General features: G+C 40.1%; 1 protein-coding gene across 5 annotated transcripts; it reads left to right on the plus strand.

The window, feature by feature from the left end:
- The first annotated feature begins 656 nt into the window (after positions 1-656).
- On the plus strand, positions 657-27415 carry LOC146556223 (interleukin-1 receptor-like 2). 5 transcript variants are annotated; one of them, XM_085250736.1, is made up of 13 exons: positions 657-820; positions 6033-6269; positions 16410-16487; positions 16888-17140; positions 17658-17850; positions 18257-18425; positions 20090-20152; positions 20323-20455; positions 20602-20756; positions 21903-22043; positions 23060-23227; positions 24038-24318; positions 26624-27415. In XM_085250736.1, the coding sequence occupies exons 3-13, from the start codon at positions 16412-16414 to the stop codon at positions 26909-26911; spliced, it is 1920 nt and encodes a 639-aa protein (XP_085106862.1). In that variant the 5' UTR covers positions 657-820; positions 6033-6269; positions 16410-16411; the 3' UTR covers positions 26912-27415. The 5 variants fall into 5 exon arrangements, with proteins under 5 accessions (XP_085106862.1, XP_085106865.1, XP_085106863.1 ...); XM_085250739.1 differs by having other exon boundaries at positions 6033-6179; XM_085250737.1 differs by lacking the exon at positions 6033-6269.
- Positions 27416-27630: the final 215 nt, after the last annotated feature.

Raw genomic sequence — 27630 nt, forward strand, 5'->3', positions numbered from 1 at the left:
ATTCATCTGCAGAGCACAAGAAGCTTTAAACAGTTCTGTGGTTCTGAGTACCACAGAGGCCTATAAAAACAAGGCCATGGAAACAGTCACCTAATTTTAAAACCACATCCTTGTTTGCCCTGTTTCACATACATCCAGTAAAGGGCAGATATAGACAATCAAACACCGCCACACCAACATCTAACTGCCTGACTGACTTTGTACTGTAACAGGGGAAAGTTCTCGATTCATCCTCTCCCCAGAAACAGGCTAAAAAAGCGCTCAAAGTGCAGCAGGACCATTAAAATCAAAGTTTAGCATAAGTTGAAACACATTTCACGGCTAAAGCTCGACGTTGTGTCAGGCTGACTCCCCGTGCAGCCACAAGAGGGCTCAGTGTGACCGTCATAACACGCAGAAATGTGGGAGACAGACGCACTCAGGCTGCTGGAACCACTTAACGTGACAGAAAACGGAAAAAAAAAATCACACACAACAACAACAATTGCACTTAAAATAAAGATTGTTTTAACAAGAACTAAAAAGGTGCTCCACAGTAATTGGCGTGGAAGAGATCAGTGTATGTGTGAATCACCCGAACAGCACGCTCTCCTCCCAAAGATTGCCCAACATGTTAGGACATCATTTGGCTTTCAAAATATCTCCCAAAAAGGAAATTGCCACATGTGCTTAAGTCCTCACAGAAAGAGGAAGTATGAGCTGCGAAGGACACGTCTAAGATGAGATTTTTTTGTTTCCACCTTAAGATGTTTTTACAAGACTTTCACGTAAACTAAGGAGGCGGTTGCCTTGACAGAAGGACTGACATAACAGCAGTCTGGTGAGTTTCCTGTGTTAAACAATGGTATCTAACACCATAACATCAAAACCTCTGAACTCTAATCATCCATGATGCTTCTGCATGTGTGGCACTCAACACAGTCTCATTTCTAGATCAGTGTCATGTTGACCAAAACAGATTTGGTACGAAGTCCTGTCGGTGACGTAAGCGCCAGACAGACTTTAACACATTTTTTTCTGTTCCTTCAAGAGACAGATTCAAATGATTTTCCTACTTTTAATGCTTTTACGTACATGTGCCCAGATATTTTACAAAAGCATTGCTCACTGGAGCCTGAAGTAAACCAACAGAGGACTCAGAAATAAAGAAAAAACACGTGATATTTATTTAAGCTACTTTCTTCTCACAAGCACACGCCCACAAACACGCTCACAAATGCAGTTGGCATGCTCCCTCTTAACCGGTGTCATTTAAACATGGCAGACCAGCGGCTGGATAAAGGATGGGAGTACAATGGTCAGTGTTGGGGAGTAACGGAATACATGTACCGCCGTTACGTATTTAGAATACAGTTACTTTGTTGAAGTAAATGGATTACACAGCAGAACTTTCCTGTTTCATATTGTGGCGGGTCAGGACTGTTTGGGTTTGGTTTGACAGCTATGTTCTGTTGTTCCAGGCGGCAGAGTTACGGTTGCCATGGTTACAGGGCGACACGCGCTCTCTCTGTGACTGTGTGTTTCCTGGGTGAGAGAGCGCCTTTTTGTTGTTGTTGTTGTGCTAAGCTAACAGGCAGAATGCTACAGGCATAGCCCTAAAGAATGTAGCCTTATGGGCAGTGTAGTCCGTGCTGCAGGGAGAATGGACTGCCATACCCGTTATGTGTCTGTGAGCGCGAGGAGGGAGAAAAAGGAGAGTGGAAAAGTAGTTATCGTAGCAGAAACGGGAGCGGGAAGCATGTAAATATAATAATAACCACTGCAGCCAAGAAGAGTGCCTGACGAGCCCAGTTGTAAGTAAGCTATTACGACTAGACTGTATGCTGTGTTCATGTTTTCCTCCGAAACAATAAGTTCCGTTGGAGCAGCCTTTCAACTCCTCTCTCTGTCTCTCGCTAGCAAACTTGACCCAGACAACAAAGTAAAGCTATTTTTCGGCTACGAGCCCAACACCAGAGGTCCCTTTACTATGGTTCGGACCCGCGGACCTTCAGTAACAGTAATAAATCACAGCAATAGTACATTCACGTAGTTGTAAAAAGCATGATAATATATTAAGTAATCCAAAGTATTCAGAATACGTTACTCTCATTGAGTGACGTAACGGAATACGTTACAGAATACATTTTGGGGCATGTATTCTGTAATCTGTAATGGAATACATTTTAAAAGTAACTTTCCCAACATTGCTGGTGGGATGTGGTGAAATCTTAAATTGTTTTAATGGCTCAGTGTGGGGAAAAGAATCATAAGTCACAATCATTTCTATTGAGAGCTCCAGTAGATTTTCTTAGTGTGCAGGCTGTAATCAACTGACCTGCTGCCCTCTGTGGATGTCCACAACTGCAAACTAACCTGTTTATCCTGCACTAACCTGTAGAGCAGGGGTGGGGAACTCCAGGCCTCGAGGACCGGTGTCCTGCAGGTTTTAGATGTGTCCTTGATCCACTTGGCACCGACACTGGCACTCGAGGCCCGGAGTTGCCTACCCCTGCTGTAGAGGATTGTCATGCAACCTTTAAATAACATGGTTCGTCTACTTCAGTTTGTTTTGCAGCACGTTTCACATATGAAAAAATATAATGTCTCATGTACAGACCCAATATCTGATTTAAAAACATTTGAAATTTCCAGTTTATGAAATATCACTTAGCAGCCCCTACCTTTACATCTAACCTCTCTCCTTCCTCTCCTCTCCTGTCCTGTCTTTCTTATCTTTCTCTATCTCTGAGTGACGTTAGCTCTCTTTCTTCTCTCTCCATCTGAAATACAACAGCTGAACCTTTAGCTAGACTGTGAGACAAACTGCACACAAACGGTTAAAAAGCGTTATTTCTTTTATAATCGCTCCTCTTCTGTAACGCTAGCTAGGCGCTGAGGTACTGATATTTATGTAAATGTAGTGAGTAAAAGCAAAAGGTTGCCAGAAAAAGAAATACTCAAGTAAAGTACAGATACCTGAAAATTGTAAATACAATATCACAAGTCACCAACAGTCTACACAGTGAGTAGGCAGAGAAAAAGGGAAAAAACCTTCAGGTTACTCACTTAAACAGAAAAGAGAACATTTGCTGCGTGAGCTCGGGATATGTCTCACTGCTGAATTGTAGCTTTGAACTGGTACACATTTCTCGCAGCACATCCTGTTTGAAAATGTGACATTTACTCAGGGATTGTACTCGATGTAGGGCTTGACTCATATCTTGACGAATGGCTGTGGCTCATGGGGATTCCTTTATCCACTGGGGAAGCCCGGGTGTGGCTTCACACCTCTGTATAATTGCTTTGGGCTTGACTCAAGAGACTTTAATTGAATTTCTGGAGGAATTTTTTTCCCCTTATCATTTGTTGCTTTGATGGACTACCTCATCTCAACTTTTTGAATGGGCTCTAGTTAGGACCCAGTATGTCCGGATTCTAGGTTATCTGAGTCAAGTGCCGAATACACAGATATGCTGAAGCATGTTTTAAGGATGCCTTCCTGTGGTTTGTGTGCTTTGACATTCACAAACACGTGGTTGCCTTATTAATGCTTTAATGCAGCGGTTCCCAAACTTCTTTTGCTGGGCCCCCCTTTGTTTTACATGAAAAATGTTCGCGCCCCCCCACACGCACACGCATGCATGCACAAACACATCCTCCAACCACACACACCCATATTTTGCTCCATTGCGGTTTATTTCACACCTCAAACATTTAGTAAACAATTAAGCAAATACAAGTAAACTGCAATAAATAAACCACTAACTCTTTTATGCTACGTCCGCACCTACGCGGGTATTTTTGAAAACGCAGCTGTTTCATCCACACGTAAACGCCGTTTCGAATCAGCGAAAACTGAGATTTTCCTCCTTTTTTGCGTTTCCGTGTGGACGAGGAATACAGAGTTCGTCACGCAGCGTCAAAGGTATGTGCCTTTTTTCATGTCACGCTGTGCGCCACGTTATTGTTTACATGAGATGAATTGCAGAATGGCAGATAGAGACAAAATACTGTTAATCTGACTATCTGCAGGTTTTACACGCTTACATATAAACACGCAGTTACTGTCCCTCCATTTACAAAGGCAGAGGCGTCACGGTGTGATTATTTTACGTGTAGTTTTTTTTTTCCTGTGTAATAATATTCAACATTGCTATCAATACATTTTTCAAAAAATGCCTCTCTGTGCAAAATGGGTTTAAAAACATAAACAGCTGTTTGTCTCTGATTTAGACAGGGGGTTGTTATTTGGGTGTTTTTTTACAGTTTCTCTGAGCATCTTGGGATGAATCTGCTGGGACGTCTACTCCTTGGGAAGATTGGCAGTTGTCTTGAATGTTTTCCATTTCTGAATGATCTTTTCACTGCATAATGATGGACTTCATATTGTTTGGAAATGGCCTTATAACCCGTCTAATATTGACGGGCTGAAACAGTTGCTTCTCTGTGATCATTACTGATGTCTTTCCTCCTTTGCATTGTGTTGCACTCAGCATCAAGGCAATTAAACCTCTGCGATATTGATCTTGTCCGTTAAGTGGCAGAGGGGGGTGTTAATTAATTTCAGCTGCTTTGATGTTAAATTAAATACAGGTGCATTAGAGGGGCAACAGTGAAACAATGGCATCTTCCATAGAATAGCAGAATTGGTTAGTTCACCAGTTATGCTCAGTGCTTTTCACAGATGAGAGCAGGATCACCCTCAGCACATATGACAGACACTAAAGTGTCTGGAGAAGCTGTGGAGAAGAAGGTTTTGCTTGCTGTAACATCATCCAGCATGACCGGTTTGGCGGTGGGTCAGTGATAATCTGGGACATATCCATGAAGGGATACACAGACCTTTAGAGGACAGGCAATGGCACCCTGACTGCCGTTAACATGCCGAGTCCAAGGGTCCCTCTCCACCTGCGTCTCAGCTTGAGTCCATTGATTCGTCTCTGCAAGTGTGTGAGCACAATCCTGAATCCAAGAGTTCCAAACAAACAGCCTGAGTATAAGGGTCTCTGTCTTAAATGCAGATACCTGCTGAGCCTTCTGTGGAGTTCCTACATTGTTCCTACCCCCAAGCCTACACCAGGGTCTCCTTTGTTGTCAGCATCAGCCTTCTTGTTGTCAACCACCTGCTGCGACATGTGATTGCTCCATCTCAGCTCCTGGGCTCCCATCCATCTTTCAGCGTATTTCTGTCTCAGTGATCGCTGGCTTCCACACAAGCCTCTAGAGGAGTCCCCTCTCCTCCTTCAACACAGTCTCTCACTGAACCACCACTGCTGGCATGTTGTCCATCTGCCTGACGTGTCCCATCACCAATGCCTGTCACCACTCAAACCATTAGAGGGTTTCAGTCACTGGTCTCTCAGGCAGCCCACAGAGTTGCTTTATCTGCACGATTGGCCACCTGGCCGGCCGTACGAACCGCCATCTTCCCCATGCTTGCCTCAATGCCGAGCTGATCCCAGAACTGTGTCTTGTGTGTTTGATTTTCTGGCTCCCTGCTTTTTCGCTTTTTGTTTGTAGTCCTGCTTTGGGGTCTCGTCCTCATTAAATCTGACAGTAAGGATATACAGTTTTTCTGCTTTCTGCTTCTTCTGGCTTAATCTTTTCAATTAGAACTATAATAGCGTGTATTTTCTTTTCCGCCAAAGTAAAATGAAGCGTTTTAAACATGCTTAGGGTGAATTTAGTTCTTCTGTTAATTCATTACATTATAGACATTTCTTTGAAAGCAAAGACTTTTTTTCTTTTGCGGAAAAAAACAACACAAAGATTTCACATTTCTTGCTGAAATCTTGCAACAGTTAAATATCCTGTGAATGAAAAGTGAGTTTTCAGTCATATTTAACAACAAATATAAATGTGCTTATGCTCTTGTAGACAATATGAGCAACTAAATATATTGTTTATATTTAACATCCGTGTTTATGTTATGGGCGTTTTTTCTGGTTAACAGTTAGTGAACCAGAATAAGTTATTTTTAGTTAACATAGCAGTGAGGGATTTGATTTCGGGAAGGTTTAGCTGATTTAACGCTGTGTTGAAATGCAAAGGAAGGAGAACAGAGAGCTGAGAGGTGCAATCCAAACACACTCTTCCTCCTCTGTGTCTGTGCGTCGTCCTGTGGAGGTGGAACAAAGCTGTTGAGTCACCGGCTGGGCAGCACGTTTGAGATTCCTCTCTGCATGCAAGGGTCAGAGGTGAGATTTCCTCTCTTAGGTCTGCCGTGTCGAGTAAACTGTCTCATCCTTCCTTCGCCTGTGTTGTGCCTCGGTGTCTCTTTTTCCTAGGTGAGTCAATATTTACCACTTACTTGTTCCTAAGCTGTTTATGTTCTTAATAATTTCTGACTTTTCTGGGGCAAACTCTGCCACTGAATGTGGCCTCGGTGCTCGAATTCTTAGAAATATGAGGTCTACCATTCGCCTGTTTACTTTTTCGAAAAAGTGCGTTTGTAATGTTTACCACAAAGGAGGCACACTTCCTTTCACACTATAGTAAAGATTCCCACTGCAGCCAACACAAATGTTTGATTTTTGAGCGATGGATAGATCTCATAGAGCAGGAATAGCAATACTGACACCTTTTTTCTTGTATAAAACTGACAGATGATGAGAAGAAAAAGGGACGATTTTCATGCCAAATCAAAAACCTCACATTAAAGGAGTGATTCGTTTAGGTGCATTCTGGGTGGTTGTTCAGTGTGGGTTGTACTGTGCGGTTTTCTCGCAGTTTGTCATCTCCAAAGCTTATGTAGGAGTTCTTCCTGCATTACCGTGACTGAACTTTGTCAACATTTATAACAGGTTCCTGTAGCCACAGTGCTGTTTGTTTTGTGTGTTATCAGTACCCTGCACAAATATACCCAATGAAGGCTTTGATGACAGGAATGAGAGATTTGATTTAGGGAAGGTTTTTCTGATTTAATAATGTATTGAAATGCATATCGTCAAATCAGTTCAAGAGTTACACAGAGAGGCATTTGTTTGTCATGTTGTGCGGATATTTCAGCTTCTGTCCTTCCCCTTTAGACCTTTCTACCTCCCTCGGGAGTTTGGACAGTTATTTATAACTGTTATTTGTTTTAATCCAAGAGCAAATGTAGATGGCTGCTGCAGATGTAACATATGCACAGTGGTTTGGCTAGAAAATAAGAAAAAGTTGTGTGGGACTTCAGTCATTTTTCTGTTGTGTTAAAACAGGTTATTGCCCCATGTTTACATCAACTGTACATTGACTCTCCTGCTAAGAAAGAGGACACTGGATTTATTCTTTAGCATTATAAATGATGCATATGGGGATTAGTCAATACACTTGGTTCAGCTCTATAAACAGCAGCTTAAACACCAAGCTTGAACTGTGAACAATCCACCTGCAGATGTATGAGAGGGTGTCTGGTTGGGATATTTTCATAAACAATAGCCTATGAATATTTCTGTGTTGAAAGAGCAGGGTGATGAGGGATAGGCTAGACTGATGCAGGAGGAAATTAAGCAAATTGTCAAATATTAGTATAAGGAGGAGAAAAGAGGAAATTGAAGCAGGCACAGCTTGCTTAAGGCAGGGACTGCAGGGAGTGTACACAGTGATTTGACAGCAAAGGGAAAAAAACAAAACACTTGTAGGCTTCAGCTTCTCATGTGGATACGCAGTATAATCCCTGAACAAAATCTTGTAATTCTGGAGCATTCATCTGCATTCCCAAGCCTGCAGTTTGTTCGAGTTTAATAATAATAATAATAATAATACATTTTATTTAAATAGCGCCTTTCAAAGCACCCAAGGACACTGTACAACAGATAAAAACTGGAAATATACACAATGATAAAAATAGAAGATAAAAGTTAAAACATACAGAAATTTAAGAATAGGCAATTTTAAACAGATGAGTTTTGAGGGTGGACTTAGGTGAGTGGCGGCCGGTGAGTAGCGGCAGCCAGTCGCGCCAGCGTTCACTCAACCGGAAGACCTGGCTCATTCACAGCTGTATGTTACTGCTGCTCTTAGAAACTGTGTTTACTTGGACATTTAGACCCTTCTACATTATGTTCTCTTGCATGTTTAAGGTAGATAGCTTAGAGGAAAAATAACAGAGCCACAATAGAAAAAAACGAGAGCAGCCTTCTCACTGAGGATTTCACCTCAAACCAAAAAGCACAAACAAATTACCATTTCACACTACCTGCAATATTGTTTCCACAATGTGAAAAAACACAGTCACACTATTCATGTTCTCAGGCTCGGCTGAAGGAAGGGTAACTCCCGTTGCTTTCCCTTTTTCAGAGCTAAATGAGTCATGTATTTTGATAACCTCCCACAAGCTCCATGTCTTAAACTTAAGCCATTAACCCTTGTTCAAGGATGGCACGGTTTCTGCAGGCTAGTTTTAGAAAACTATTCCATCACTATTTCTGAGACGTCTCCCTTTGCGCTCTTAAGGGCTGAAATGTCATTTATATTAGAAAATTCCCACATTGTTCGTCTCTTATCAGGCCAGCAGGGATGGTCATCCTCACATTTCCGGGAAGGCTTCCTCATACCGCATCTTTAATTTAAAACAGAATTTCTCAGACATGGTTAAAAATAACTTGGTTTAGCAAACATGAGAACAAGATTCAAAGTGTTCTTAAGGACAGCGTGTTTCCTTTCAGCTTGTGAAAATAGTCTGATCTGATGCTTAACAATCAAGAGGCGTGAGCATCCTGAATTAGAGTGCAGAAAATTCTCTGGGTGCAAATAAAAACCTAAATAATTAATAAATATAAAAATACAGATATTTGGTTAGGAAAGGCTATGCAAACCATGAAATTCAGGTGGCGCTTGAGAATGCAAACACTATTTATTGGATTTAAAAGCAGCAACAGAAGGTAGAAACTTGGAGGTGCAAGAACAGGCGCACAGATTCTCCTCCTCTGCATATTTTAACAAATCCACAACAACTATACAAAGGAAAATAATCCAAAAGTCTTAGGCGTTATTTGAGCACACTAGGCTGTGTGCTCAAAGATAAATAAGTCATCTTTATGACTGACCTACAGGGTGTGTCAGTCTTGTGAGCAAGTTGTTACTTTTATTGCTGGTTGATGCGATTCATTGAAGATCTGGGTTTCAATTCTCCATTGAAATCACATCCTCTTCCCCTTAAAATAAAAAAAAGTTTGTTGTTTTAGCTTAGCTAAGGACTTTTTCATCATTCTAGGAACATGGAAATGTTAAAAAGCTGACATTTGCCACGTTTCTCCAAAACATTTCTGCGCTGTTCAAACTATTCACAAGATGGGGTTAAATGAGGTTAAAGGCAAATTGGAGGAAGAGCAAACTGAAATTGAGTAAACATGAACATTTAAATGAGTTAAAATACTGCTTAGAATTTTTTTAAGGACAAACTTTAGCAACTTAATGTTGGTTTCGACTGATCAGTCAGTCAAAAAGATGAACCCTGAGCAGTGCTTGAGTATTGTGATATTTCCCTTCCTGAAGTCCAGAGTTTGTCTCCTACAGCTGCGAGCTGTTTGTTAACAGCAGTTGGAAGAACATTTTGTTGCTGTTGCACGTTTATCTGAATCACAACCGGAATCTGTATGTTTATGGTGACGCATACAAAGTTTGCAACCTCTGTTTAAAGCCAATCACTGCTGAGCTCACTGCTGTTTGTTTCCACATCATCCTTGATTTTAAATATTTGACTGCCCTACAGAAAGCACTTGTTGTTTCAGGCTCGTGCAGTTTTAAGCTGCTACACCAAACCTGCTGACAAACTAATTTAATTCCAACATAACATGGAATTGAAAGTAAAATCCTGAGCTACGCATGCACGTAAAGTGTCTGTCTTTTCCTGAGATGTTCGTGTTATCAGTACCTTGCACCTGTGACCGCTCTTCAGTGTATGTGGCAATCGCTGCCCTATAAACAGATGGACAAAGTTCACATGACTGAACAGATCTGTAGACCAAATGAACATTTAACCAAATGTAAACAGAAAACAGACGCTTGTTCCTCTCTGTCAGTTTGCTGTAGCGAAATTTAAACATTGCACAAATTTGGTCCGTTAGCGAGGCCCATTTCCCAACAGCTTCTGTAAGTTTTCTGCCATGCAAGCATTTTCAATAACACTGCTGTGGTTTACAACATACAGCTTGACTTTGTCCAATGAATGCAAACAGAAAAGGTCGTGCTGAAGATGATTAGCAGATTTTATAAACTGTAGATTATTGCTTTAAGATATCTTAAGATACGAAATGATTTCCAGCAGCCTTGCTCCTCTTGCGCCCTTCCCTAAAGTGGTTATCAACACTATGATAACGATATTCTCATCAGCCATTCACTCCTTCCACCATCTGTTCCCAGAAGCAGACATCTTTAGTGCTGCTTGCTCTGGAAAAACTGCATCACTTTCTTGTTTTGTGCCTTGACTGAAACTTAATCGGGGAGGTTTAGATTCAAAATGCTTTCTGATTAATTCATCCAAAACTTTTATTAGTATTATTATTGTTATTATTGAACTCTAATGACATTATTCAGAATAGTCATTTATCTTATAGTGGGTCTTGGTACAACTGCTTAGTATTGGTGTTTTAGCTCCTGTCCCTTTAAGTCATTTTTGCTCTGATTGGCTACCCCTTGCAAACAAAAGGTCTGAACAGCAAGCGAGTGGATACACTGTGATCAAAGGCAGATTTGTGTGCCTCACGCCGGATTCATGGTCCTGTGTTAAATTGACTGAACGAGAATAGATCGAATTGAAGAGAAAACTTCACTATATAGCCTTTTGGCAGTGACAATACAAAGTAATGGAGGTGCACGATACACAAAAGTATAAATACTGTCATTGGCATCTGTGAAGGCTACATCATATGGGAGGTCTGCTGTGAACTGTGCATGGTGAAGCTAGCATGTCACAAGTCTGTCATAGCTGTGTGGCCCTTTGTAGATGGAGTGTGATCTCTGAATAACAGTCAAATAGCTCCCAGCGAATATTAAACAGTTATGAGCTATTATAGATGATCCCTTTCTACCTGATCTTGAAGATCTTAAAGTAGACCAAAGACTGAAAAAGAGTTTATCTCTACTTTTGTTTTACTGAGAACTATATTTAATGTGAGCTTCCACAGTTATTACAGAGTATTTATGAGGGGGAAAAAGCAAAATAAAGAGCATAAGGTGTCCGCTTGAAGTTTATTATTGACTGTAGCTGTAATAGTGCATAAACTGTAGATCTTGCAACACTGCCAATGACAAAAATGATAGAGAATTTCTCTTCCAAAAACCCAAATAGTGCTCAAAATAGGCAGATCTTGGCTGGGAAACCTGCTTCTTTCCTGCCAGGAAGCAATATTTTGAGCTGCACTGATTAGCCATTGTCTGCAGTTAAGGATGTTTCCAGTAATGTGTGAAAGTGGTACCAAGATAAGGTGCTGAAAAGTGTAATATTACACAACTATAAATCTATTTGGAGTTAAGGTGGTACACCACCATTTCACAAAGAGTGCATGTGTGGCTCTGAGTCATTCAAAAGTACAGTAAGAAAGAAAAAGTTAAGCGTCATCTGACTTTTGGTAAACATGAGCTCAGTCTGAATCCACTGCGCAGCCAACCTCTGGGATCCCTGACCTGCCTGCTGGTTTACACCTCCGGTGACTCACTCGTTTCTGTCTTCTTCAGCCTCATGTCTGCAGCGTGACCCGATGAACCAGTTCACTTCTTCCCACGCTCGCCCCTCTCTGCCTGAACTTGTCTAAATAGCTCAACTATGCACTGGAAGCAGACACAGATATTGGGTCTAAAATGAATTAAAATTCAGTTCTCCTTTTATACCTTGAAAATATTTTTTGTTTAAATCTAAAGACCACTTAGCCAACTTTATTTTAAGCCGTGCTTATTTTCCATTATTTGTTTTGCTTTTATGAACAAAAACTGAGTGAATATAAGCTTTAGATAGATGGAGCCTGCTTTTGCATGCCTGTTTCTCACAGTCAAAATGTTGTGAACCTTTTCTTCTTAGAAACGAGATTTCTTCAGAAGAGCTTCTGCTCAAAACAAACAACAACCACTTGAAAAGTGCACGTGTAATCGAGATCCTGTGTGGTTTGCATGCAGTGTAAAAAAACACAAGCCAACAATAAAAGCACTAATATTAGCCAAGTCTCGATACCAACCAATATTGCCTTTGACGGTTGGCCTGTGAACCCAGGATAACACTTATTGAAGGCACTGGCTTGTTTTTATCTGTGGTGTCACACTGCATACTGGTTACATTTTTCCCAGAAAGATGTGAAACATTTTGATGAAACAAAACTAAACAAACACCACTCAGTGTTAAGACACGTTCACAGCGTTCACTGGAGCCCTCTTTAACCACAAGCAATCTCCCATTCATTATAGTTTTCCCATCAGCAGTAGCTCTTCCTGTATCGTGATACACAGGTGAGAATTTTGAGGTTTCGATCATTTCCTTTCCTTCTTCCCACAGCAGCTGCACACATTTCGTTGCTACTGTGTTCTTCTAAAAGCCTTTGCTTGCCTTGGTGCAGATTGTCAAAACTTACCATACCGATTTGTGATATTATGTACCAATTTATTTCTTTTTACTTAAAATTGCAAACGACTCAAGATGTGCTGATAGATTCATTATCGGACCATCGCGAAACATCGGGTAGACAATGCAATGAAATCATGGTCATATACACTAAAAACAGTTTCTGCCCCAAAGCTGTTAAAGCATTATAAACGTTTTTAAATTACTACTGATGGGAGGGGGGGACAATATCATGAAAGCCGGGACTGGCACACACATTTGTTTAATATCTGTCATTTTTTAAAATTTATATTTCCTTTTATTTTTTTCTATATTTTATCACCTTTTCAACACAGAAAAGCACTGCACTTGTTTTGTGTGAAGTTTCCACACTATCTGCAGCTACAGACTCTGCGGGTGTGAAGTCACACAATGTTAGAAAAAAAATCTGTCATTAAATCTCATCTGAACGTGACCTCATACAGAGTATTACAGCTGCTGTTTCAACCAGTTCAAGCATGTATGCTAAACTACTATTCATACAGAGTTTCAGAAGATGGGTGGATGAAGTCGGTGGGGGTGAGGGGAATTTATGAAACAATTGAGATTTTATTTTAACTGCTTGTGTGCTGTTAATGACAGGTTTCTGTACCATATTTAGGAAAGCAATGTTTTGTTTTGTTTTTTCCTCTGGCGCTTTCCAACCACATCCATGCAAATAATTCAATAGGAAGTTAAAACCAGCAGTAACACTCATTTTGGATCAAACATGAATGGATCTGTTAAGATGTTAATCACTCAGTAAATCAGCATGTTTGATTCAGATCCATGTAGAAAATGTACCGAGTAAGTCACTCCTTACTCAGTACACTCATGTCTGCCTTCTGCTTTAGTCGTGTACTTTAATTGTAACTGAACCTGATGACTGGACTCATGACTGGACTGATTGTGTAATACCAGTACTAGTTCAGTGAAAGGCTGGTAATATGTAATTCTAAGTTAAATGCCATTTTCTCTGGTCTTCTATTGGTTTTAATAATTGCCCAGACATATGCGTAAACCACACTGAACTGATGAGAAAACCATGCACATTTATGCAAACTCATGAACTGATGTCAGCCAGAAGAAACAAGGTGCTCAGGTGTGAAAAAACCCAGATGTTGCTTCTAACGGCACTTAAAGCTGGTACTGAATTCCTGGGAAGATTTTAAATTTTATTGCTTCTTTATTAGAAAATGTCATATGCTGGGCTTCAACTCAGATTCTCTGGAACTTTCAGTCACAGGAGCTGATTCAGGGAACTAAAAGGTCCCTTCAATCCACTGTTTTTACACATGGGAACTAAGTTACGGTTACTTTCACACAAAAGCTGGTGAAGCAAGACCATCCCTCTGGCTTGTTGGGAGGTGTGGGCGTGTTTATTTCTGCTTGAAAAAGTAACTGCTGGGACCGTAACATTTTACTTCTCTGATTCACTGCCGTGGTTGTAACAAGCACTGCACCTTCTTTACATTCGCCCTCGCTCTCACTCGACCACACCCTGCCCTTCTGTCTGTGTCCCTGTCGCCTCCAGAATGTTTTCATAGAGGTGGCCATACAGGGGTGACACACCATAAAACCAGAATTTCCAGTTTTAATATGCTGTCGGCAAATATAGTTTACTTGAAAAAGTATGACAAAGAGCAAAATGAATGTTCTGCCTGGTTAATTGTCGATATCAGCTGATATCACTAAGAATAGGTACATATCAAAACCAAATAAGATTTTAAAATCCATAATAATCTGTTTTGATTGATTGATTGATTGATTGATTGGAAGTCTCAACCATTGTTTTAATGATTCTCAGCAGAGCCGAGCAGAAGCATCGGCTCTCCCAGAATGGAGTTATCCTTTAACCCTGGAGAAACCATGGGGTCAAATTTGACCCCATGGTTTCCCTAGTAAGCCAATGGGGTCGGCTCTGGCCCCATTGGTTCTCCAGGGTTAAGAGCAAACTTGGTCAGGAAAGACAAATAAATATTACAATCATATAAGAATTAGAATCATAAATATTAGATCAGGCAAGAGTGTGAACTGTTGCCTGTCTCTATGTTATGTTATGCCCTGAGATGCACCAGTGATCTGTCCAGGGATTTGCACCAGCTTGTCTGCAACCTTATTACATTATTACCAACATAGGGCAGTCTTGCCCGGAGGCACTAAGGCGGGGCAGCAAATTTTGGGGGTTGCCCAGCGACCCCCTTGGTGGCACCCCTGCCCTGTACAGGCCCACATTTTGCACCTTTTGAAGACAAACTCTGGTTTATCTGCTTGTAAACACAGTCCCTGCTTACATGTTGTTTAAAACTAGATCAAATGTTCAGTGCCAAACACAACGGGCTAAACAGCCGCAATCTGTCGAGGTTACCAGGTTACCTCACTATGTGTAAACAACCACATTAAAACTACGGACGCATGCAGTTAAATCAAATCGGTCTCAGCGCGCACTTTTTTACTACAAGCCACATTCACATTCATATTCGTACAACACTTTAACAGTCATAATCACACTCGCACTCATCACGGTGGATGCGATAGGAGCAATTGTGGGTTTCAGTAAACCAATGACCATATTAAAGTGGGATTTGTTATTTGTTATTTTATTTAGTTCAAATTGTGGTGCTTTTATTTTGAAGGTCAAGCTTGCCTGCGTAAACAATCATTACGCTGCATGTGTGTGTAAGTGGGCGTAGGCTACCGATGTGCCAAAAAGTGATCGTCTGCCAAAAACTGATTTCTGGCATTTGCCAAAAAGTAATTACAAGTATTTAAACTGCCATGAATAAACTTTTGGCCTTTAAACAGCGAAGCATATCAAATGTATCCTTCAATAATATAAAATAAGTCATCTTGAGCCACAAAACAACATTGGTATCACAAGCTAGAAGCCGCAGTCAGTTTTTGACAAAGTGACTAAGAGGATAGCAGAAATTGCAACTATATAACAATAGTTCCATAAAGATATTTTTAGTGGCCAAAAGGGGACTGGATTGGTTTTAATGTTGGTACAATAACGCAGAGTCATAAAGATACTTAAAAAACAGGTCATTTTAAAATTTTATATATAACCCCGTAAACCCTGTTCACTAAAATCTACTTACCAATATAAGTAAAGACATTATACATCAAAACAAACAAACAAAAAAACACACACACGGCAACACTGGAAATCAGTTTTTGGCAAACGATCACTTTTGTGCTCGTTAAAAAGTTTGGGCAACCAAACTGTTCTAGAAGTGGATAATTGTAAAGAAACCTCGGAAGAATGGCGACTATCTTTGTTTATCTTAGTAAACTTTATTTTATGTGTTTTTGGCGAACTAATGGAGGCTTGGGTTGTGCATTTACTTAGTCCCACTTGACACTTTACTGTCTGGGGGTATGATTTGCATAGCAACAAATCTGATGTCGTCCGACACTCATACAAATTCACCAGTTTTAATTCAGTTCCTCCTGAGGGGTTAATACATTCCATGCAAAAATGTAGAGGCTGGCCAAGGGAGCAACACTTAACACTGGACTGTTATCAGGAATTCTGGGTCTGCTTCCAGTCATAAAGCATTACGCAGCATTTTGGCTTACACACGCAGCTCCTCAAATACCAGAGCGCTAGTCATTCACGATCAAGAGAAGGAGCTAGATGGCGTGAGAAAGGAGAAGTGAGCAGGAGAGAGAAAATATCAGGCAGTGTACAGTTAGCTCTTTCAGTTTCTCTGGTTTTTGCTGGATTTTAAAGGCTCTTGGGCTTTTCACATTCTCTGGATGTAATTTAAAGACGCAGGAAGACCTGGCACTAGGTCAGCTGATTTCCATTTCAGGTTTTTGCTGTGACTCTTAGCATGTTCACTTCTAAATGTTCTGTATCTTTGTTTTTCAGCCATGGGTTCAAGTTCAACACTGGCAAGCCTTGTGTTTTTCCTTGGTTTGTGTGGAATCTGTAGCGGATTTGAACAGGGTGAGCTGAGTAACACTGCTTCACACACACACACACACACACACACACACACACACACACACTGAACACATTAACAAATTTTTAAATGTTTCTGTAAATTTATCATATGTCATGTTTTTGCCAAGCTGCAGTTTGAGCCACTAGCATGATCTGAAGTATTTTATTGCCCTCTTGTGGCCAGGGATAGAATTACAACAACACTGATTTTTAACTCTGCTTGGGAAAGTTCAAGTAAAAACACATGGAGCAGGAAATATGTCACATCTCAGTTCAGTTCAGTTCAATTCAATTAATTTCAAACAAATAACAACATTATATTTGACTTTGAAATGTTTGATTTCTCAGCAATAAAAGGTTAAATAACTATTTTCTCTATTCCACACTTACATGTATGTTGCAGAGAACTGTACTGACTACAAACTCCAGTTTGAGAGGGTTTTCTCTGTTCCTGGAGATGTGGCTATGCTGAGAAGCACACTGGTGTCCTCAGACGTCTTTGATTTCAAAACTGTCCCGTACAACATCACGTGGTACAACTCGGTGTCAGGCCAAGAAATCAGCAGTCAGACTGGTCACATCCTGGTGCACGAGGAGACTCTGTGGATTCTCAATGTAACCATGAATGACAGTGGGGATTATGTGACCATACTGAGGTAGGAAGCACTAGTAGAAGTAGAAATATTAGAAATGAGTAGAACACAGTATTAATTTACACCTTACACAACTCATCGAACTGCCTCCATGATCTATCAGTAATCACAGTGAACACAGAGTGGTTTATGGCTTTTACTGTATTGGAAATTATAATAGGAGAATGACGAAACCGCCCACATCTCAGTACTTTCAAACACTTTTATTCCGATTGCCGTTCACACACGGGCTGCAGCTTTGCAGCTTGCAGCCACACACTCCAACAACAACAACCGGATTCCGCTCAGGTGCGTCCGCCTCCCGTGCAGCGGCACTGCTGCAATATTATCTATCCCCAACACAGAATTTGATTTAGATTTTCAAAATCTAAGATCAAGATCCCTTACAATTCCAACAAATTTAATATTAATATTGTTTGATTTTTGACTGTGAAGAAGGTCAAACAATGACCGTCACTGCCAGGGCGAGTGTGCCCAATTATCTATTCATTTATAATATTTCTGCTTAATTTCCCAACAGGACTCCTTCCCACTGCTACAGGCAGGCCAGCCGACTGGTGGTGGATGAAAGACCTACAGGAGAATGTGGAAGGCCGAGGAAAGCTTATCAGCCACTTACAAAAGGAGTCACTGACAATCTGAGCTGCCCTCTGAAGAACGAAATGAATAAGCTGAACAGCTACAACATCTCTTCCTCCATCAAGTGGTACAGAGTGAGTTCTCCAGAATTGTTGTTGAGTGCTGCATGAAACCTAATGGTTTTAATGGAGAGACTGCACAGTAGCTGCAGCCTCAACTATTTACTACCACTATTCCAACTTCTATCAATACCAGGAATGTATTGAAACTCTGGGGAGATACGAGTGTTTAAAAATTGCAATTTGACTGACAGCAGATCCTAGTCTCGGTGTGTTTGTGTGCGTGCCCTTTAATTTTGTGGAAGGGAAACAAACAGTTTAATAATATTAAAAATCATGGAACTCTTTAAATGTCTATCTGAACAGATTAGGAGCATCAAAACTATCCCAGTGGCTGTAAACTGTTCTCCAATTTAAATAGTTAACATTTTTCTTCATGCATTGTTAATTTGAAAAAAGACTTATGCGTTTCTCCCTCTAGGGTTGTGACCCCATAGAGGACGGAACAGGCAGCTATGAGTACTGGGGTACCAGACTGAAAATTACCAGTGTGGACCTTCAACACAAAGGCACTTATACCTGTACTCTGACATTCACCCTGGGTGGCATCAAAGGGTCTGTGTCAGAGACTATTAGCGCAGAGGTCAAAGGTGAGATTGTAGATTAAGAGAAACACTGAAATGAAGTGAGGGGGCTATGAAGTGGATGAAGTGTGGAAGGGCAGTTGGTCCAGATGACATACTTTTGTATGCTAGGAGAGGAACTTTGGCTCTGAATGATGTAGTCAGGAATGGTGAAGAAGTATGTGAGGGAGGCCATGTATGAGGACAACGAGACAGTGGTGCGGGGCGCATTCGAAGTGATAGAAGGTGTTTAAGGTGGGGGTGGGACCAGGGATTGACCATGCTGTTTGCGATAGTGATGGACAGGCTGAAGATGAGGTCAGACAGGATTATGATGATGTGAATTATGATGTTTGCAGACCTGTAGTGAGAGCAGGGAGCAGGTGGAAGACAACCTAGAGCAATGGAAGTATTGACTGGAGGGAAGATAATGATAATGGCGGTTTGGAGATGGTGGCAATGATAAAGAGACAGGAGGCCGAGCTGGGGGATTTGAAGATCTATATAGGTTTATACTGGGTGTGACAAAAATGATTAAGATTAGCATTGAACATATCAGAGAGGCTGCTAATGTTAACAGTTTGGAGATAAATGTAAAGAGGAAAGGCTGGGATGGTTTGGACGCATGCAGAGGAGGGAAAGGGGCTATGTTAGACATATAATGCTGAGGATGAGCATCCAGGCAGGAGGAAAAGAGGTAGAACACAGAGAAGATTCATGGATGTAGTGAAGGAGGGCATGTGGAGGGTGGGTGTGACAGAAAGGGGCAATAGGGATAGGGCGAGATAGAGGCAGATGATCTGCTGTGGCGCCCCATGAAGGGAGCAGCTGAAAAAAGAGGAAGAAGACAACAGAGTGATTTTTTTTGTCCATATGTAAAGATGAATTATAAAATAACAGTGATGATACAATAAGTAACTGTATAGATGTGCACAATGCTCTTCAGTCATAAAGCTGGTATTTCCGAGCACTCAACTTGGTTTTCATTTACTTGGGTTTGACTGTGTCATAATTATTCCCCGCTAAGCCTCATGTAGCTTATAGGTTAGCACCTAGATACCTCAAATTATGATTCACAGATTCACTTAGTGAAAATTGTTATGTTATATCTTGAACAAGCATGTGGCACAAGACGGGGAAATACAAAACAAAAACTGTGTTTGCCTTGGGCTACACAAGATAAAGACCTCGTCAGGAGCCCCCACACAGCTGAGAAGGGCAGCTGTGTCTTTGTTCTGTTATTCAAGCAAGGTTTATGTTTGACTGCTAACTGACCGTGATATCCACTTCAGTTAGTCAGGCATATACAGTAACGCCCTCAAACACAAACAAAACAGAACAGAACAGCTCCCAAACACTTGCAAGCGAGCTGAGGTATCGTGACTTCTATACTGAGCGCAGTTGAAAGGACAGAATCACGGTTGCCCAACACATCCCAGCCCAAAGGCCTCAAAGACTATCTTGACACTACTGTACGTTGACAAAAATCCGGTGAAAAAAGCATAATCGCTTCATTTTAACAATAAAAATAATAACAGAAAAAGAAACATCAGTTGTGTTAGTAATAATGGTTTCTTAGGTTTGCTTACTGTAAAACTGTGAAAGAGAAATATGATTCAATTTCCATTATATCTTTGTGATTATTCAACCTCTACTGTAAGCTACACAGTATTTGATGTTCTCTGTTTCAGGGGATTACTCTTTGGTTCCACAAGTGCATGAACCCTCCAATGATGTAATCAAAGCACAGAGCGGTAAGTCCTCTAAGATCTTCTGAGAAATGTGGTGTTCTGTTGATTTCATATTTATGTATCTCAGGCTTCATTTAGGCCAACATATTGGGTTGAAAGTCACAGACTTCTGCAGGGAGAGTAAATGCTAAATATACAGTTTCATGTTTACACTGTTTTGCGCATGTTTTCAGGGTACAACTTCAGTAAAAGGTGCCTGGTGTTTGTGCCGGGTGTTGGGAAGCCTATCGTTGATATTTATTGGTTGGACAAAGATGGATTCTTTGAGACTAACACCTCTCACCGTGTACACATGTTAGAACAGCGGTCAGTACCTTTTTACTCTAAATCTATTTAATTGATCTGCTTTATCAGTGAACCAATGTTCAGAGTTGATGTCTTTTGAGACTCCTGCCTTAACAGGCATTTTGTCACATCACCTTTTAACTGTTTCATCTGATTGTCCTCGACAGTTTGCTGCCCCAAAATGGCTCCAGTAAAGGTGCGTGGTTAGAGACCTGGCTGATATTTTCTGAGCTAAGGGAGGAGGACTTCTACGTCAACTACACCTGCCGTGCGTACAGTGACAGGGGCTTTCCTGAAAGATATTTCAGTCTGCAACCAGAAGGTAAAAACAGAGTCTCCCCTAAACATGATATTTTAGTTTGTCTCTAACCTTGAGCAATCAAAGCTTTACATTTGAGAATACCACTCACAATTACTTAATCAAGTAATCTTTTCATTTAAGTGATTATCTTATACATGAATAAGAATTAGTTAATTACAATACAGAAAATGTTGCCTTCAATGTAAATGTTTTGCCTCTTGATAGGTGTTAAACCACCAGCTAAACCAAACACATTAGCAAACTTTCTACTTAATGAACACAGTTCATAATAGCAATGCAGTCAAATTGCTGTTAGGGTCCCACAGCTGAATAAATAGCTGAATGAACTGTTCATATACAGTAATTGTTATGACTTGGACCTGTTAATAACTTAGTATGAAACCTGCACCACTTTAGTCAAACGCACAGCAAAATGAAAATCTGAAAATCTTTTGAGGTCAATCAAATAACAAGCTTTGATAAGTATTTTCACAATTTTACATATTTTAATAAGTCATCATGGTAATGTACCTCACTAAGAAATCACCTGTATAACAGTAAAAACCCAGGATTTGGCGAGGCCTCAAAGAGCAAACGAGGCTCATGTAAGAAACATTTAGTATCATGATAACAGAGCCATGTTCAAGGTAAATAAAGTCTTACTATGACTTTATTTACACTCTGTTGTCTTCTTTAGCTATGCTAAATGCCATAGCATTTAGCATAGCATCTAATATTCAGACAAACAAACAAAATAACAAAGGAGTCTATATCTAAAGTATTATTTCTAGAGGATTAGAAATTGTTACAAACATGCATGAATTGTAGTTCTCGGAGGCATTATTAGAACTATGACCAGCAGAGGGAGCTGTTCAGCCTGCTCAATCTACTCAATATACATAATTAAACCAGAGGCAAAATTTCATGCTTTCAAAGATGCTGGTGAAAATATGAACATTACAAGAGGAAGTAGCTGAAAAACAGTTACATTTTTACACTGCTATGTTATGCTGTTTTTATACCAGTTAAATCTCATATAAATGTTAATTTGACTGAAAAGTAATTTTTTAGACATTTGAAGCCATAATGAATTTGGAGCCAGTGCATCAGCAGCAAATATATAATCTAAAATTTTATGTCTGGTATGTTTGCTGTTCATCTCCACAGATCCAAGTGGCATAGCTATCGGATCTGTGCTTGGTGGTATGATGGTTCTGTTTATCATCACCGTCACCCTATACTACCTTTTTAAGATTGAAATAGTGCTGTGGTTCAGGAGAGCATTTCCAGTCTTTTACAAAAATAAAGGTAAGTTCTCAGCAGCTTTGTAGTTATTAATGTGCAATTGATTTACGTATTATAAACAGAAAACAATAGCAACAATAATGTCATCTAACAGTACAGTACTTAACAATGGAAATACCCCAAGCAATGTTTTCAGCTTGCACCTTTACTTCACACACAGTACCCACATATTCACGACAACCTACAGAGTCATAAACTCTGCATGTGTCAGCAGCGAGAACAAACAAAGGAAACAAGCTAACCACAGGACTGCTTACTCTGCTTCTCATCAAATGTCATTTGCTGATTATGAAAGAAAGGGATAGCAAACACTGGACTGCTTTTGCTAAAAGTCGATGATTCTTAAGACTTCAGAAAGCATCCACGGCTGAATCAGTAAGAAAAGTACTGTTTGAAAACCCGAACAAGAAGGAAAACAGCGTTACCCACACAGTTTGACATATGTGAAATCGTATATGCAGATAGCGAAACACAGAAGTAGCACGTAGTTTGATGTGGTAACACCTCAAAAAGAAAGTGCAATTGCAGTAGCTACGTTGAACATTAGCTTTAACGTAGCTACTGTTTGCTGTCATCATCAATTAGCATATTGGTAACTTTATTTATTTATTTGTTACACTGTTGCTTGAACAAATTGTTTCATGCTGAATTTATTCAGTGAATTTAAATGTTTTTACACATGTTTGACATAATGTCTCCAATTTGCTTCCAGTCTAAGAAACAATGCAGGATAGCTGCACATGCTCGGTGAACTCCAGGCATATCTGCCGGTTTCCCGATGGCTTGGTGTCTTGGGGTCATTTTGCAATAAATTACATGCAATGTACCTGTCCCTGCCTGCTTGGTAGCACACTGTCTGACAATATAAATCTAACTTCTTGTTGCAAAGCATGAACACAGCAATAATTAGAATAACTGAGTTTATAGATGACAGCTCTAAATATTTAATTGAAAGATCAAATTTTGAGGGTTTTAGTCGAAACTATGCATGTCATAAACTTTTCCTTTTCTTGTGTTAGACTTGGATGGGAAGCTTTACGATGCCTATGTGGCATACCCACAGCCCTGTGACCTCGGATTCAGCAAGGATGTGGAAACATTTGCCCTTCAAACACTGCCTCATGTGTTGGAAAGGGCCTGTGACTACAAACTCTTCATAGCAGGCCGTGACTGCCTGCCTGGGCAAGGTAATTTACCCACAGCAAACAGTACGGAGACATGTGGCCCAGAGCCATTTTTTAAACCACAGAGCCTAACTTGCACTGTTTGAAGAAGGACTGGCATTTAGTATTATAAAAAATAATAATAACAACAATTTCATGCTTTTCTTTAAATTAATTTGTGATTTTTTTTATCCCACCCATTATTGGCAGATCACTTCAAGATCTTAAATATTATTAGGCTGTTTTACACGTAGCAAGCTTAAAATCTTGAAAGACTATCCAAAAAGCTTCTGTTTGCATTTCATTTAGCTGGTCATGGTGTATTTTTAAGTAAATACCATGGGCTGTAGGTGGTAAAAGCTAGCCTCTTTTTGTCTTCACTTTCTTCCTTTACGAAACTGCATGAGATAGAGTATATATGAGAAAGGATTTATATAAGTTGTTTTGTGGTGATCTTGTCTTGCCTTTTCAGGGCGGTCAACAATAACTGCTAGCTAGAAATGCACAAACACAGACGAATTCCCCAGTGTTGTACACATCAGCTTGTTTCATTTTCAAATATTTTGCCTGTTGCTGTGACTTCCTAAGTAGAAAATATGTGGCAAAGCCAAATTATTTATTTTTTGTTCATGCAGTTAAAAAGTAGCATTGCATTAGCTTGTGAAGAAAGGCAATTTGGCTGTCTGCTGCGATGGTTGCATTTACTTCTTTTCAGTTTAAAAAGGAATAAACTTCTAAATATAACTGTTAGAGCTGCATATAGCTAAGTTTAAGTTCCCTTATTTAGCTCCTATTTTCTAACCGTGTGTTTTCATTATTTGTTCCCTCCTGCAGCTATGGTGGACTCTGTTGAAGAAAACATACAAGCCAGCCGCCGTGTCCTCCTTCTCTACACTGCTTCCTCTTTTACCACCAAAAGACATACAAGCAGCACCAGCAGTAATAATAACAACATTTCTAAGAGCGGTGAATGCGATGATGAAAGTCAAAGAAATGCCAGTGACAGCTTTAGCATTACAAGCTCTGATGTTGGTGATAAAGTCTGTAAAGACACAAGGCAGCAGCTGGAGTGTGTGGCAGCAATGCACCGAGTGCTGATCGAGGGCTCCCTCAAGGTGAGGAAATAGACACTCTTCAGAGGCACGTCTCTGAAAAAACTGCCAGACATCAGACTAATGTCAAACAGAGGCAATTGCATATCTCGCTATTAAACATGAACTCCTACACGATCAGGAGCTGAGCAAAAATTGGCACACAGGTACATATTAGGTCCATTCTTATGTACACTACCGGTAAAAAGTTTTTGAACACACCAACTTTTCCAGTTTTTTATTGAAAATGATGCTGTTTAATGTTTCATGCACTCTGAAATAAAAGCATAGTAAAAAATAAGCAATAAAAAAAAAAAAAAGCATGGAATCAATTTATAGACCAAAACTTTTGACTCATCAAAGTTGCCACCTTTGGTAGATGATAGCTGAACACACCCGTGGCGTTCTTTCTACAATAAAAATCAAATATTCTTCACAAAGTTCTTCCCATATCTGTTGCAGTTCAGTTCACTTGTAGGTTGCTTTGCTTTCACTCTTGTGTCCAGTTCATCCCAAACCAGCTCAATGGGGTTTAAGTCTGGAGACTGTGCTGTCTGCTCCATGTTTTCAAACTTATCATTTCGTTCTTTTTCCCCAAGGCAGTTCTGGCATAGCTTGGACTTGTGTTTTGGGTCATTATCTTCCTGTAGGATAAACCCCTGCCCTACTACGTGCATACCAGAGGGTATTGCATAGCACTCCACAATGGTGTGGTAATCATTTTGGTTAAGAGGGCAAAACAGCCCCAGACCTTCACACTTGCCCCTCCATGTTTCACAGTTGATACCACACACTTTGGAATCATCCTTTCGCCAATTCGATGTTCGTGAAGATTTCAAATTTTGATTCACCAGTCCATAATGCCTTCTTCCAGTCTTCAGTAGTCCAATGGTGGTGTTTCATGGCCCAGGCAAGCCTCTTTGTCTTATTCTGACGTCATAGCAAAGGCTTTCTTGCTGCAACTCATCCAGTCAACCCTGAAGCTCAAACTCTTCAATTGAAATTACTTACTATGGCCACTATTGAGCTGTGCTTGAAGCTGTTGTCCTGTGAGCCACCTATCACACAAGATGTTAGCTCTCAGAAACTTGTCCTCTGATTCATTTGTGGCGTTTCATCTGCCAGACCTCTTCCTGTCAGCATTTGCCCCAGTTTCTGAGTGCGTTTTGATGGTGAAGGAAACTTTATTCACTGAAACCTTTCTTTGTAATTTCTCAGTAGGAAAGACCTACATTTTTAAGTGTTATGCTGGTCTGTCTCTCTTCCATTGTTAATTGCCTTTTTTTCTCGCCATTTTTGTAGCAACACACCACTATCTGCAGTACAATACTGTTCACAGATGCTCACGAGGGTTTGGTACCACAGTGTGTTCCAACATTGCTTTTATGCAGACAGAGGGGGTTGTAAGTAATCCAGAAAAACTGGAACACCTGTAGGAATTAGTTGCACTAGCTTGATCAGTTGCACTAGCTTCAGCTTGATCAAGCTTGATTAATCTCAATTGCTGCAAAACAGCTTTAAATTGTTAAAATATATTGTGTCCTCTGAAAAAGGCGACACGATTTTTGTATAATTCTGATATGCACATTATATTTCAGTTTTGGTTAACCTTACCTTTTTTTTAAGCCTCTGACAGTTCAGCCCTTCCCTTGCACCAGTTCAAGCTATTCATTGGACCTCAATGTAATGAATTGCAATAAATACTTGGAAAAACTGGGGTGTTCTAAAACTTTTGACCCGTAGTGTATGACAGACATTATGAGGTCTTTGTGTTCCCTAAAACCACAAGGAATGGGCTAAAATGACAACAACACATAATTATTCATGTAAAAACATGAATTTTGTATAAGTCTGTATTTCATACAGATAGATAGATAAGTATAAGGGAAAAATATTACAACATCATAATATTTTGTGATGTGTGAGCTAGATGCAGATGCCCAAATCAAATTCATATGGTTCCGATCTTGATCAGATTTTTTTAGTATGGATTTCCATTCTCACCTATATCAAGCTAACTGATCAGCTAAAGAGGCAGCTGAGAAATTTATTTCTGTGCTAAATTTTGTGATGTCAAACATGAGTGTAACAGGAGGACTGATGGGCATTTCATAAGTACTGACTGTACTTCTATCCCAAAATCAAAAAATATTAAATAATAATGATAAATGTAAGAAGTGAATGCAGAATTACTGATTAATGTGAAGTTCAGAGCCCAGAGTTTATTTCCTGTATCTGATTCTAACTACAACTTTAAACAGAAAGATACCCTTTTGCCTAATGTGTATTAAATCATTCCACCGAGTCTAATCTAAGCTCTGCTTTGCAGGTGGTTCTGGTTGAGCTGGAGGAGATCACGCCTGCTCAACTGGCTCTATTTCCAGAGTCAGTGCGTCATCTGAGGAAGAAGCAGGGTGCCGTGTGTTGGTGGAAGAACCAGAGGACAAGGGAAAGGTGGAAGACGTGCATGAGTGGAGCTGATGCAGAAAAAACTGGAACAGACTCACAGCTGTCAACATCCCTCTCCCCTTCCTCTAGGTTTTGGAAGGAACTGAGGTATCACATGCCTGTCCGGGGCAAGAGGGTAGTGTATCCTGAAACAATCGCCTTTCTGTAATTCTGATGGCGATCTGTGTTTGTCAGATATTGAACCAGAGAGTACCTGGTTTCTAATGTAAATGTGGCAGTTGCATTTACTCACTAACAGGTAGATCGTGGGCACTGTTATCAGAAGCAGTGACACCAAGACCCTGAGTCAAGTTTACAGCACAGGCAACTCCAAATGTTCTCTCAGCAGAGATGTCACCTTTACCTTCTGTGGAACTTTTCAAGTAACACATTGCAATGAGTATAAAAAAAGTGTAAGAAATGTGGCAAGTATTGGCTAAAGATGACAGCTGGTCATGGACAGATCAGTGCAGTGTCTGAATTGTCCACAGTTTGTATGTGAACTGCTGACAATCAGTAACAGAAGGGGCCTGAAAAATAATGCAGATGAAAATAGCTTGAATGGTCGTACAGTTATTTTATTACCACAATCCTCAACATCCCAGCTGACACTGGGCGATAGGCATATCAGGAAATGTACATATGTATGATTAAACTTGTAAATATGTAGAAAAAATATATAAATTAACATGTAAAAACTGTAAAGAGGAACAACCAGAAAAGTATACATTCATGATGATTTTTTAAATTTATGTATATTATTTGTAAAAACAACATCATGAAATGAGGCTGCATAAAAATCTAGGTTAAAATGTATGCGCTAACATTTTTAATCAATGATTTTTTTTTTACTTATGATTCTGGGAAATTGTAAATACTCTGTTTTCT

Source organism: Mchenga conophoros, linkage group LG16 (assembly GCF_057382185.1).
Source record: "Mchenga conophoros isolate Kocher_MC1m ecotype Shallow Benthic linkage group LG16, M_conophoros_male_GT1.1, whole genome shotgun sequence".
NCBI classification, from domain to species: domain Eukaryota; kingdom Metazoa; phylum Chordata; class Actinopteri; order Cichliformes; family Cichlidae; genus Mchenga; species Mchenga conophoros.